Source organism: Mastigoproctus giganteus, chromosome 10, assembly GCF_048544385.1.
Source record: "Mastigoproctus giganteus isolate SK-2022 chromosome 10, ASM4854438v1, whole genome shotgun sequence".
NCBI lineage: Eukaryota > Metazoa > Arthropoda > Arachnida > Uropygi > Thelyphonidae > Mastigoproctus > Mastigoproctus giganteus.
In genome coordinates, this window is record NC_143584.1 from 20,994,792 (window position 1) to 21,008,446 (window position 13,655).

Genomic DNA, 13,655 nt, shown 5'->3' on the forward strand with positions numbered 1-13,655 from the left:
TCGTTTCTTGGCACTGCCAGCACTTGCACTTTCCATTGGTCCCTTTTCCCTTCATCATTGTAATACATAAATAGGAATGAAGAGAAGTTCTGAAAATTTGTTTTTTATATAATTGAATATTTCAGTGAAGGGGAACACATTTCACCATAATACTGTAACGTAAAAACCCACACAATTGCAGTTATTGGGATTATCACAAATGCAATAAGATCTAGTTTATTACCTGTTTATATCAGATAGTAAAGTTTATATCAGATGCACTAATAGAAAAGCCCAATAAACCAGAAAGTGCAAATTGTTTTTATTGTTTTTTTGATCATGACCATTAGAAACATGCTTTAGAAAAATATTACAAAGCCGTTCAAAATTGATTCTTATAACGGGAACATATGATAACGATGAAAGGGTAGTGCAATTTCCATTATGAATATGACCTTTCAGAGAGATAAATAGCTTAATAATATAGCGAAATTTTCAACTTCCAAGGACTTGGAACGAATTTAAAAAAAAAAAAAAAACCCACTGTTATTGGGTTCACATTACGATATTTTCACGATATCTCCATTTATTCCTGCGGAATGCAAAATATGTTTCCATGATTTTTTTAAGTTTGCACCAGCCGACAAAAACTTTACATAAGTCACGGAGTTCCTGTAAACTGAAAAACAACAGCTTCTCTATCCAAGTTGATGAGTCAATAGATTTCACCAATAAATGTCATGCTGTAGCATTTTTAAGATTTTTAAATGATGGTAAAATTCAAGAAAACTTTTTCTGCTGTCAAGAGATGCCCGAAACAAGCAAAGGCCAAGATATATTTAATGTTTTGTCTTTATATCTGGAAACAAAATGTGTCTTGGAGCAACTGTGTTGGCATCTGTACTGATGGTGCCCCATCAATTGGTTGTCTCCATGAGAGGTTTCGCCTCTTGTAAAAAAAGAAAATCCTGACGTCACAACACAATGCTTTCTTCACAGAGAGGTGCTGGTGTCAAAAACTCTTGGAGATAAAATGAAAAAAAAAAGTTCTGGATGATGCTACAAAAATGGTTAATTTTATTAAACAAAGACTAGTTCACTCAAGAGTGTTTAAAAAACTGTGTGAAAATCTGGACAAAGAGCATATAAATCTCCTGCTACATACAGAAATCCGGTGGCTTAGCAGAGGAAGAGTTCTCAATAGGGTGTTTCAGCTGAAAAGTGAATTTCAGGAGTACTTTCAAGAAAATAGTAGGCCAGATTTTGCTGAGTGCTTTGAAGATGAAGAATGGCTGCAGAAACTAGCCTGCTTAGCACAGTTTTCATCACATGAACCAGCCGAAAGTCTCTGCAAGCCCCTGGAGAAAATGCTTCGACTTCAAATGACAAAATCCTTGGATTTAAAAGGAAACTGAATCTTTGGAAAAATCATGTTGCAAAAAAAAATCTTGAAATGTTTCCACTGTTGCTTGAGCTTGAGAGTGAGTAAGGATATCAGCAAGTCTCAAGTCTTATTGAAAACCACCTGAAACAGAACAAAATGGAACAGTATTTTCCCTCCCTTTCAACACAAGTGTATGACTGGGTGAGGGACCCTTTCTCTGAATCTTCTGCTCAGCCTCAGAATTTGACTTTTTGTTGTTGTTATTGGGTTTTAGGAGCATCAGTGACTAAGGCCATGTTATTATTTGTATATTGTCTATAAACTGCGTGTGTTTTGAGGTCGATTTTCTGTTTGCTGGACGAGAAACCATGCCACCCTTGCCTGAGACCAACTAATTCAGCCATGTTTTGAAAAAGACGCATAAAAATTCCTCCCATCATCGACTGAATAGGATTCAAACTCAGGTATTTTCCACCCAACGTGGGGAGGACGGTGATCCTACCAACTGTATTACCAACGAGGGCAAGAACTTGACTTTGGGAGAGGAGAGAGAACTTTATGAGCTGCAGTCTGATTGTACACTCAAGATGAGATTTACTGATCTGCCCCTAGACAAGTTCTGGATTTCTTTGAAAGAGTATCCTTCCATTCATAACAAAGCAATGAACAGTTTGCTGCAGTTTTCAACTTCATGTGTGAGCACGCTTTTTCTTGTTTAACAAGCATCAAGAGCAAGGACAGAAATGGTCTGATTTCTGAAGATGAAATCGGTGTGCTTATCTCAAGTTCGACCCAGAATTGAATATTTGTGCATCAAAAAGCAAGCACAGGTTTCACAAATTAAAGAGGTAAATTTCATTCTTTATTTTTAGTTTAAAAAAAAAAAAAAATATATATATATATATATATATATATATATATATAGGCCTATAAAAGAGATCGAGAAACCAACACTTATGTAATAATTTTGTAACTGCTAGGCCTATATTTGAGCCTAATTATGTCACTCAGTAAGAAAATGTTTTTTCAAAGTCTTGTATAAAATTGTGTCTTAGGCTATATTTTTATTCATATTGTTTTAGTAGCTTTACTGTTCAACACTGTCAATAAATTTTCATGTCGTAAATAATATTAATTAAAATCAATTTACGACCTTTATTTAAATTAAATCTACCGAGCATACTTTTAGAAAAATGAAATCCCATTTTGGATTAAGCTAGTTATTAACAGAAGTTTATTATGCTTGCCTTATGACTTTTTAAAATTTATGAAAAGGAAAAAAAGAGATTAATTTCAAGAAAGGTTGACTAAAAAGTCGTTTTTAGTTTTAAATAGGGAAAAAACTACCCTTGCACATACCATACCTCATTAGCACCTTGTATAGTAGAAATTTGTGATAAAACTTTTAGGCCTACTAGGATAAGGTAAAAAAACAAGTATGAAATTAAAAAAAAAAGGAAAAGTGAATTTTCCTATACCTGCACTGCTGACTTACATTAGAATTGATATTTTTGGGGAGGGGGAACTACACAAAAAGAGTATGCTAATAAGTTGGCCATAATAAACAGATCCACAGAAAAATATCATTCTCTACTCAAAAGAAATTTCTCAATTTCTTTGAAAGAGTATCCTTCCATTCATAACAAAGCAATGAACAGTTTGCTGCAGTTTTCAACTTCATGTGTGAGCACGCTTTTTCTTGTTTAACAAGCATCAAGAGCAAGGACAGAAATGGTCTGATTTCTGAAGATGAAATCGGTGTGCTTATCTCAAGTTCGACCCAGAATTGAATATTTGTGCATCAAAAAGCAAGCACAGGTTTCACAAATTAAAGAGGTAAATTTCATTCTTTATTTTTAGTTTAAAAAAAAAAAAAAAATATATATATATATATATATATATATAGGCCTATAAAAGAGATCGAGAAACCAACACTTATGTAATAATTTTGTAACTGCTAGGCCTATATTTGAGCCTAATTATGTCACTCAGTAAGAAAATGTTTTTTCAAAGTCTTGTATAAAATTGTGTCTTAGGCTATATTTTTATTCATATTGTTTTAGTAGCTTTACTGTTCAACACTGTCAATAAATTTTCATGTCGTAAATAATATTAATTAAAATCAATTTACGACCTTTATTTAAATTAAATCTACCGAGCATACTTTTAGAAAAATGAAATCCCATTTTGGATTAAGCTAGTTATTAACAGAAGTTTATTATGCTTGCCTTATGACTTTTTAAAATTTATGAAAAGGAAAAAAAGAGATTAATTTCAAGAAAGGTTGACTAAAAAGTCGTTTTTAGTTTTAAATAGGGAAAAAACTACCCTTGCACATACCATACCTCATTAGCACCTTGTATAGTAGAAATTTGTGATAAAACTTTTAGGCCTACTAGGATAAGGTAAAAAAACAAGTATGAAATTAAAAAAAAAAGGAAAAGTGAATTTTCCTATACCTGCACTGCTGACTTACATTAGAATTGATATTTTTGGGGAGGGGGAACTACACAAAAAGAGTATGCTAATAAGTTGGCCAAAATAAACAGATCCACAGAAAAATATCATTCTCTACTCAAAAGAAATTTCTCAATTTCTTTGAAAGAGTATCCTTCCATTCATAACAAAGCAATGAACAGTTTGCTGCAGTTTTCAACTTCATGTGTGAGCACGCTTTTTCTTGTTTAACAAGCATCAAGAGCAAGGACAGAAATGGTCTGATTTCTGAAGATGAAATCGGTGTGCTTATCTCAAGTTCGACCCAGAATTGAATATTTGTGCATCAAAAAGCAAGCACAGGTTTCACAAATTAAAGAGGTAAATTTCATTCTTTATTTTTAGTTTAAAAAAAAAAAAAAAATATATATATATATATATATATATAGGCCTATAAAAGAGATCGAGAAACCAACACTTATGTAATAATTTTGTAACTGCTAGGCCTATATTTGAGCCTAATTATGTCACTCAGTAAGAAAATGTTTTTTCAAAGTCTTGTATAAAATTGTGTCTTAGGCTATATTTTTATTCATATTGTTTTAGTAGCTTTACTGTTCAACACTGTCAATAAATTTTCATGTCGTAAATAATATTAATTAAAATCAATTTACGACCTTTATTTAAATTAAATCTACCGAGCATACTTTTAGAAAAATGAAATCCCATTTTGGATTAAGCTAGTTATTAACAGAAGTTTATTATGCTTGCCTTATGACTTTTTAAAATTTATGAAAAGGAAAAAAAGAGATTAATTTCAAGAAAGGTTGACTAAAAAGTCGTTTTTAGTTTTAAATAGGGAAAAAACTACCCTTGCACATACCATACCTCATTAGCACCTTGTATAGTAGAAATTTGTGATAAAACTTTTAGGCCTACTAGGATAAGGTAAAAAAACAAGTATGAAATTAAAAAAAAAAGGAAAAGTGAATTTTCCTATACCTGCACTGCTGACTTACATTAGAATTGATATTTTTGGGGAGGGGGAACTACACAAAAAGAGTATGCTAATAAGTTGGCCATAATAAACAGATCCACAGAAAAATATCATTCTCTACTCAAAAGAAATTTCTCAATTTCTTTGAAAGAGTATCCTTCCATTCATAACAAAGCAATGAACAGTTTGCTGCAGTTTTCAACTTCATGTGTGAGCACGCTTTTTCTTGTTTAACAAGCATCAAGAGCAAGGACAGAAATGGTCTGATTTCTGAAGATGAAATCGGTGTGCTTATCTCAAGTTCGACCCAGAATTGAATATTTGTGCATCAAAAAGCAAGCACAGGTTTCACAAATTAAAGAGGTAAATTTCATTCTTTATTTTTAGTTTAAAAAAAAAAAAAAAATATATATATATATATATATATATAGGCCTATAAAAGAGATCGAGAAACCAACACTTATGTAATAATTTTGTAACTGCTAGGCCTATATTTGAGCCTAATTATGTCACTCAGTAAGAAAATGTTTTTTCAAAGTCTTGTATAAAATTGTGTCTTAGGCTATATTTTTATTCATATTGTTTTAGTAGCTTTACTGTTCAACACTGTCAATAAATTTTCATGTCGTAAATAATATTAATTAAAATCAATTTACGACCTTTATTTAAATTAAATCTACCGAGCATACTTTTAGAAAAATGAAATCCCATTTTGGATTAAGCTAGTTATTAACAGAAGTTTATTATGCTTGCCTTATGACTTTTTAAAATTTATGAAAAGGAAAAAAAGAGATTAATTTCAAGAAAGGTTGACTAAAAAGTCGTTTTTAGTTTTAAATAGGGAAAAAACTACCCTTGCACATACCATACCTCATTAGCACCTTGTATAGTAGAAATTTGTGATAAAACTTTTAGGCCTACTAGGATAAGGTAAAAAAACAAGTATGAAATTAAAAAAAAAAGGAAAAGTGAATTTTCCTATACCTGCACTGCTGACTTACATTAGAATTGATATTTTTGGGGAGGGGGAACTACACAAAAAGAGTATGCTAATAAGTTGGCCAAAATAAACAGATCCACAGAAAAATATCATTCTCTACTCAAAAGAAATTTCTCAATTTCTTTGAAAGAGTATCCTTCCATTCATAACAAAGCAATGAACAGTTTGCTGCAGTTTTCAACTTCATGTGTGAGCACGCTTTTTCTTGTTTAACAAGCATCAAGAGCAAGGACAGAAATGGTCTGATTTCTGAAGATGAAATCGGTGTGCTTATCTCAAGTTCGACCCAGAATTGAATATTTGTGCATCAAAAAGCAAGCACAGGTTTCACAAATTAAAGAGGTAAATTTCATTCTTTATTTTTAGTTTAAAAAAAAAAAAAAATATATATATATATATATATATATAGGCCTATAAAAGAGATCGAGAAACCAACACTTATGTAATAATTTTGTAACTGCTAGGCCTATATTTGAGCCTAATTATGTCACTCAGTAAGAAAATGTTTTTTCAAAGTCTTGTATAAAATTGTGTCTTAGGCTATATTTTTATTCATATTGTTTTAGTAGCTTTACTGTTCAACACTGTCAATAAATTTTCATGTCGTAAATAATATTAATTAAAATCAATTTACGACCTTTATTTAAATTAAATCTACCGAGCATACTTTTAGAAAAATGAAATCCCATTTTGGATTAAGCTAGTTATTAACAGAAGTTTATTATGCTTGCCTTATGACTTTTTAAAATTTATGAAAAGGAAAAAAAGAGATTAATTTCAAGAAAGGTTGACTAAAAAGTCGTTTTTAGTTTTAAATAGGGAAAAAACTACCCTTGCACATACCATACCTCATTAGCACCTTGTATAGTAGAAATTTGTGATAAAACTTTTAGGCCTACTAGGATAAGGTAAAAAAACAAGTATGAAATTAAAAAAAAAAGGAAAAGTGAATTTTCCTATACCTGCACTGCTGACTTACATTAGAATTGATATTTTTGGGGAGGGGGAACTACACAAAAAGAGTATGCTAATAAGTTGGCCAAAATAAACAGATCCACAGAAAAATATCATTCTCTACTCAAAAGAGCATTGACAATTATTGTTGGATTATTATATCTACAACTTACTGATCATGCTAACATATGTGAGCTGTAGACATATTTTTTATGCAGGGGTTCCCTCAGACCTGAAAATTATTTAAAGGGTTCCTCCAGGGTAAAAAGGTTGAGAACTGTCTGAGACTACTGTAGTCACCTCTACGAAAGCAAAAACCTTTTCCTTTACTCCTGATGGTAGTTACAGTTCTAACTTGTTTCAGTTTTAGCCTGGACATGGTGGTTCTGTTGATCATAATAAAAATGATAGCATGAGAGGCCCACTTATTTCTTAAAAAAGTATTTTTTAAATTTCAGTGCTTAGCCTTTTCCTAATGAATTGCAGTAATTATTAAATACAGCAAGTCCCCAACTTACGTAAGCCTGAGTTACATAACTTCGGACTTAGGTAAATTTTTTTCACTCAAATCCCCCCCCCCCTTTTTTTTTAGAATTGTAAAATTTAAAACAGTAAAAAAATAATAATAAGCATTTAATAACGATGAACACGGCACGAAAAAATTGCACAAGTGAGATAAGGAGCAACAAGCTTAAAAAATAAGAATGAAAAGATTCTGAAATTTTTTTTTTTTTTTATATGACTGAAGATTTCAGTGAAGGGGACCACACATTTCACCATAATAATGTAAAAATCCACAGAATTCCGGCTATCAGTATTATCACAAATGCAATAAGATCGAGTTTCCTACCTATTTATAATGATTTGCACTAACAGAAAAGCCCAAATAAACCAGAAACTGCAAATTGTCCTTGTTGTTTTATGGTAGTGACCTCCAGAAATGTGCTTTAGTAAAATGTGAGCATGTGAGTTCACTTGAGGTGATAGTGTTTCCACCTTTAACCCTGTGAAGTTCTTTACAGAAAATGTCATTTTGACTGTTATCATGGTGGCGACTAAGAATAAGTGAGGGACTAGGAAATCTACAAAGAAAAATAAAACGATTGATTTCGATCAGAAAATTAAAATAATAAGGATGTATGAAAATAATCAAACATGAACAAGTATCGTGCAGAACTTAGATTTGTCAGTGTCTACAGTGAACACAATAATAGAGAACAAAGAGAGAATACGAGAAAGAGGTGAAGGAATTAGCACCAGTGAAGTCAACTATAATAACCAAAGCCTATGAAATATATATCAATTTTTACTATATTAAAAAGTAAGAGATTACGTCAATCTTTTTGTGGAATGCTTCCAGTCAATTCTCTTTCACGTATGACGGATAAAATAAGATGAAAAAAGTGAAAAAAAATGAATTAATGAATTCCCTCACTCATAGAGATACGACCAAATCCGATGCGCAACGTTAATCGAAAGCAGAGAGCCCAAGCCCGACCCCCGAAACACATCAAACCACCGCAGCAAGACCATGAATGCGAGAAGATATTGTGTCATAATAAATAGTTAAAACTGGTTCCGATAATAAATAATTAAAATCACTAATTAAAAACACCTAAAATCACAGTTAAAAACTATTTAAAATTAAACGGATTAAAAGTTACGATTTGGATGAATACTCAAATTAAACGAAATGCACAGCTGTTTCCCTTCCTTAAGCAGACCATGCTTTTCGGTTGATTGCCGTGTTCACAGGATGGGAATATCACAAAGTGTTTGTGCGTGTATTTGACTCTGAAATATAGAGAGATTATTTATATTGACGCATGTGCAAAAAAGACCAGAAATCCGAAATTAGATAAGGCTGTCACACATTGATAGAATTTTCATGTAGTTTCCTTTCAGGCGTTTCAGCAGTCAATAATTTTATGTAATTGTATTGAATATTTAAAATTACTGCTTCATTGAATAGGAATAAGTGACCATCATTGACCGCATGAAAGGCCAACTCCTATTTTAGGAGTTTTCGTCCCTTATCTAAACCTAAGGTTTAGATAAGGGACGAAAATTTAAAAATTTTAAAGTGGAGTGTAGAATAAAGGATTCCATTCCTACAAGAATAATTTCACTGACACAATCTTAGCAAACGTTGACATCAGAAGTTTTGAAACAGTAATCCAACCAAGGAAAAGAAGAAAAGAAATCTTAAGGTCATCCCATTTTGCATTCTTGTAATGCCAAACAACACGAGGTTGGGAATAGCCATGAGATAAAAGCTCCATTGAAGAAGAGACAATCACCAAGTTGTGATCTGAGGTGTCTAAAGGACCTATCACTTCGACCGTGTACTTAGAAGGGTTGTTTGTGAGAAAAAGATCAAGCGTGTTGGCTGTATGGTTAGGATTGTCCAGTATTCTTGTAGGTAAATGAACAATCTGTGTAAGGTCATTAGTAATTGCAAAAGCCTCAGCATCTCGACCAGCTGGATCGGTGTGACATAAAAATGGAAGTCAGCTGGAGTTCTGAACATTAAAATCACCAGGACTGGAGAAAGTCAAGTTGCAAAGAGAGGAAGTCAAAAAGCTCCAAGTGATTACTGGAGTTGGGAGAATAGTAGAGACAACAGATGAATTTGACACAATGAGGTAGAGAGATTTTAATCCAGAAAAGATCGAAGAGAGGAGATTCCAAATTACCAAGTCTCTGACAGGGAATATCGGAACGGACATATGCACAAGGTACCACCTTTGAGGCAGAAGGAATCATACAGCGAATAATTTGGGCAACTGATATGAGCAGTAGTTGAATCAACCGATAACTGAGCGTCTGTCAGAAAAAGTACATGGGGTTTGGCAGACTGCAAGTGGAAATGGACATCATTGAGATTAGAATTGAGACCACGTATATTTGTGAAATGAACTAGGAAGTGTTTGGGTGGTTTAGATCTTTTCACAGATAAGCTTACTCTATTAGTTTGACAACAATAGTAAGAAAAAGTGGGGGGGGGGGACATGCTGTATGAAGTAAGGAAATTTTTGGATATGTACATGGTAAGAATATACCCAGATCCTTGACATAACGTGGCCTCGACAATGCCGCCCCCCCCCCACTTGTCTGGCATATCTGAGAGAATGTCTGTGACAACATCAAGTACCAACAGATATTTTTCGAACAGGCCTATGAAGCCCTGTGGTACAACCACCAGGTTAACATTGTGTTAAATTTTATCTATTAGAGTGAAAAGATTTAAAAAAAAAAAAAGTGTCATGATCATTGCTCAAGAAAATAGTGCTACACATTGAGTATGTACATCTCATCTGAGAGAATGCTTCTTGAGAAATATGCTTTTAAATGGACATGGAAATTTTGTAATAATTGCAGAGACCTGTGTAAGGATCAATTTTGTTGATCACTGCTACATAGCCTAATATTGTAAACGAATCTATTTTAAATTTAAATAACAAATACTTCTGTTCTTGGATATATGAACTAATTCCAATAGTAGCAAGCTCCAAAATATCCTGTTTTCTGGAATATATAGAATTGCAAACAAGGTTATATTATTTTATTACAGAAGTTATATTACTAAAGCAGTACTCAGTACTGCTTTAGTAATATAACTTCTCAGTACTAAAGCAGTACTCAGTACTGCTTTAGTACTCAGTACTAAAGCAGTACTGAGTACTTAAGTAGTACTTAAGTACTACTTAAGAGCAGTACTTAAGTACTCAGTACTAAAGCAGTACTCAGTACTGCTTTAGTACTGAGTACTGCTTCAGTAGTGCTACTTGAGTACCATACTTTAGTATGATACTCACTACTGCTTTTTTTTTATTCCATCTTGTTTGTGCACTTTAAATTCTTTGTAATAAATGCTTTAAAGATATTCCCCCATTTTCTTCTGAGTTTACGAATATGCTGCCTCTGCAGAGCACTAGCACATTATTCATTAATCAGCCTGGTGTACAGGTTGATTAATATTAGCAATGGGCTAGTAATCTGCAGCTTGGAAATCACTCCAAAGCATGCAGTTGGTAACTTCTAGGATAGTTAGTGCAGTATTCTAGAAAGGGTATTGTCATTTCGTGAAACTGGTAAAAAATTGTTATTAATAACAGCTCTTTTATTAAACAAGTAAAATCAATAAACTATATCAAATTCAGTAAGTTTCTTCTGATTTACAAAACCTCAACCTTTACCTGTTACTAAAGTACTATAGGTTTTGGAAATTTTTTGATTTATTAAAAAAAAAAAAAAAAGAAGAATGTCAGTTGAGTACATCGTTTTTATATTTAGTGAAAAGATAAACTGTAACATATCAGCTTTTGTTTAGAATTGCTCACAAAAAAAATCCATTATTTATTTAAATTTGTGGAACGTTATATTTTTAGAATATAGTGAAGAGGAAAAAAAAAAGGATTCATTTGCAAGCTTCTGAAGAAATAGAAAGCCCAGAAGATATGTCTGCAGTTCGTACATGCAAAAAATATAATGTAAATACAAAAAATTCATATAAAATAAGAATTTAATTTCATGTGGTATCCAAAAAATGGTTGTTTTAACCTTAATCTAATACAGTTATATGGATGTGCTCTCTCTCTCTCTCTCCCTCCCTCCCTCCCCAGTGGACAGAAAAAAAAATTGCTTTATCATTGCTTCTTTTAAATAATTTATATCAGAAAGAATATTGAATTGCTTTTATGTTGTTAGTGAATGAATATACAATTTATGAAAACAACATTTTTTTTATTCCTTTTTGTTGTTTAGTAATTGTTATGTTATTAAAATGAACTTTATTTTTCACAGTAATACCTACATTTATTTTAGTATTTTTGAATATACTTACACGTACTTAGTTTCTTCATATTCTTAAAATTTGTGATTTACAGTGCATATTTGAATATCACAGTTTATTTTGAATGAATAGTTGTTGAAACAGTTCAAATACATAAGTAGCTGTTCTTCAGTGGCTTATCAGTTTCTTTTCAAGTCTGCTGCGTTTTTTTTTTTTTTTTTATCACACTAATTTTTGATAGCATTCTTTATACTGTTTACAGCTTTTTCTTACTAATCCATCTCTTTTTCAGATTTGATGAATTTTTGGAATTGTTAAAAATTGTTGACATTTCTAAATACTCTACAGGAATCCCTTGATTAATGCGGGTTCGATTAGCGCGAGACTCGAATTAGCGCGGTTTATATTTAGCTATCAATTTTTGATTAGCGCAGTATTTTGGCTTGGCCTAAAGAAACTGAAGCTGGTGATGCTACAAAAGTCAGTACTAAGCTACAAATGTAAATACACTGCTAAAGTATACATAACATTAGAGAACATTATAGAAATATATCGCTTGTTTTCTTAGTGAGTGTGCAGCTCTGTTCACAAAAGGGAGTTACTGTTTATTTTGCGTCGCATTATACCTTCTCCATCGAGAAGCGTTATCGAGAAATAAACAAAAACGAACGCAAGATACTGTGTGGGAAGCTAGTTTGTTTTTCTACCATAAGAAAATAAAAAGAAACTGATTATTTCAAACGTATATTATTACAACAATTGAAATATTTTTTTTTCTAACATTATGCACTCTGAAGGACAACACCGGCCGCACTGCATTTGTTACATATTTTTGCAATTTTAAAGGAAAAGTCAACAATAGAAAACTTGGGTAGAGAGGTAACTGAAGAAAATGTTCAAGCAAGTTCTTCAAAAGAAAAAGTGATTGAAGTGGAAACAGAAGAAAATTTCATTGCCAGTAAAGGCTGGTTTGAATGTTTTAAGAAAAGAACAGGACTGCATAACGTTGCATTGACTGGAGAAGTGGCAAGTGCAGATAAAGATGCAGCTACGAAATTTCCCGAAATTTTAAAGAAAATTGTTGATGATGGCAGCTACGCAGATCAACAAATATTTAATGTTTATGAAACAGGCCTTTTTTGGAAACGAATGCCAAAAAAAAACCTTTCTAGCAAAAAAAGAAAAGGCTCAACCAGGCTATAAAGTTTCTAAAGATAGAATAATGCTTATTGGGAGGCAATGCAGAAGGCAATTTGAAATTAAAACCCATGGTTATCTATAGAAATGAAACTCCCAGATCTTTCGGTAAAGGTTTTAATAAAGCAAGCCTACCTATTGTTTGGTGCTCTAATAGAAAAGCTTAGGTCATGAAAATTATTTGAAGAGTGGTTCACTAGCTATTTTTATCCGAAAGTTAAGGCCTACTGTGAAGAAAATAATCTTGCATTCAAAATTTTATTAATTTTAGACAATGCCCCGGGCCACCCACCAGCACTTTCTGATTTGTGTGAAAACATGAAAGTTATTTTTTTACCTCCAAATGCGACAAGTCTTTTACAGCCTATGGATCAAGGCATAATCGCTACTTTTAAGGCCTATTATTTGAGCAAGCAATTGAAGCAACAACTGGAGATGGTGCAGTTTCTTTAGTTGAACTGTGGAGAAATTACAACATTAGGAAAGCAATGGACGATATTCATGAGTCATGGTCTGAAGTAACATCCAGCAATATGAGAGCAGTTTGGAAGCATATTTTGCGACATTGCGCAAATGATTTCTGTAGTTTCACTCATATGAACGCTGTTATTGATGAAATAGCAAATATTGAAAGAGATCTAGGCTTTGATGAAATCGACAACAGTGATGTTTGCGAATTGCTGGAATCACATCCAGAACAATCAAGTGATTCTGACCTCCTTAATATTGAAGAACAATGAGCATATGACAAGTTGGAAATTTGCGAGGAAGAAAATGTTCAAGAAAAGAAGTTGACATTAAAAGAACCTGAAGTATTATTTCGTGCAGCTGAAAATTTGAAACAACTAATCATGGATGCAGATCCAGATATCAAGCCCAGTATGCAAATTTGCAGGAACATTGAAAAAGAAGT

The 13,655-nt window shown here is 32.5% G+C and overlaps 1 protein-coding gene across 1 annotated transcript in view; it reads left to right on the top strand.

The window, feature by feature from the left end:
* Positions 1-13,655, top strand: part of l(3)72Dn (UTP4 small subunit processome component l(3)72Dn) — a 168,329-nt gene that overhangs the window by 147,059 nt on the left and 7,615 nt on the right. The window contains exon 16 of the mRNA XM_090382422.1: positions 11,142-11,243. Within this exon, the coding sequence (XP_090238548.1) occupies positions 11,142-11,243 (102 nt within the window). The remainder of the gene's footprint in view (positions 1-11,141; positions 11,244-13,655) is intronic.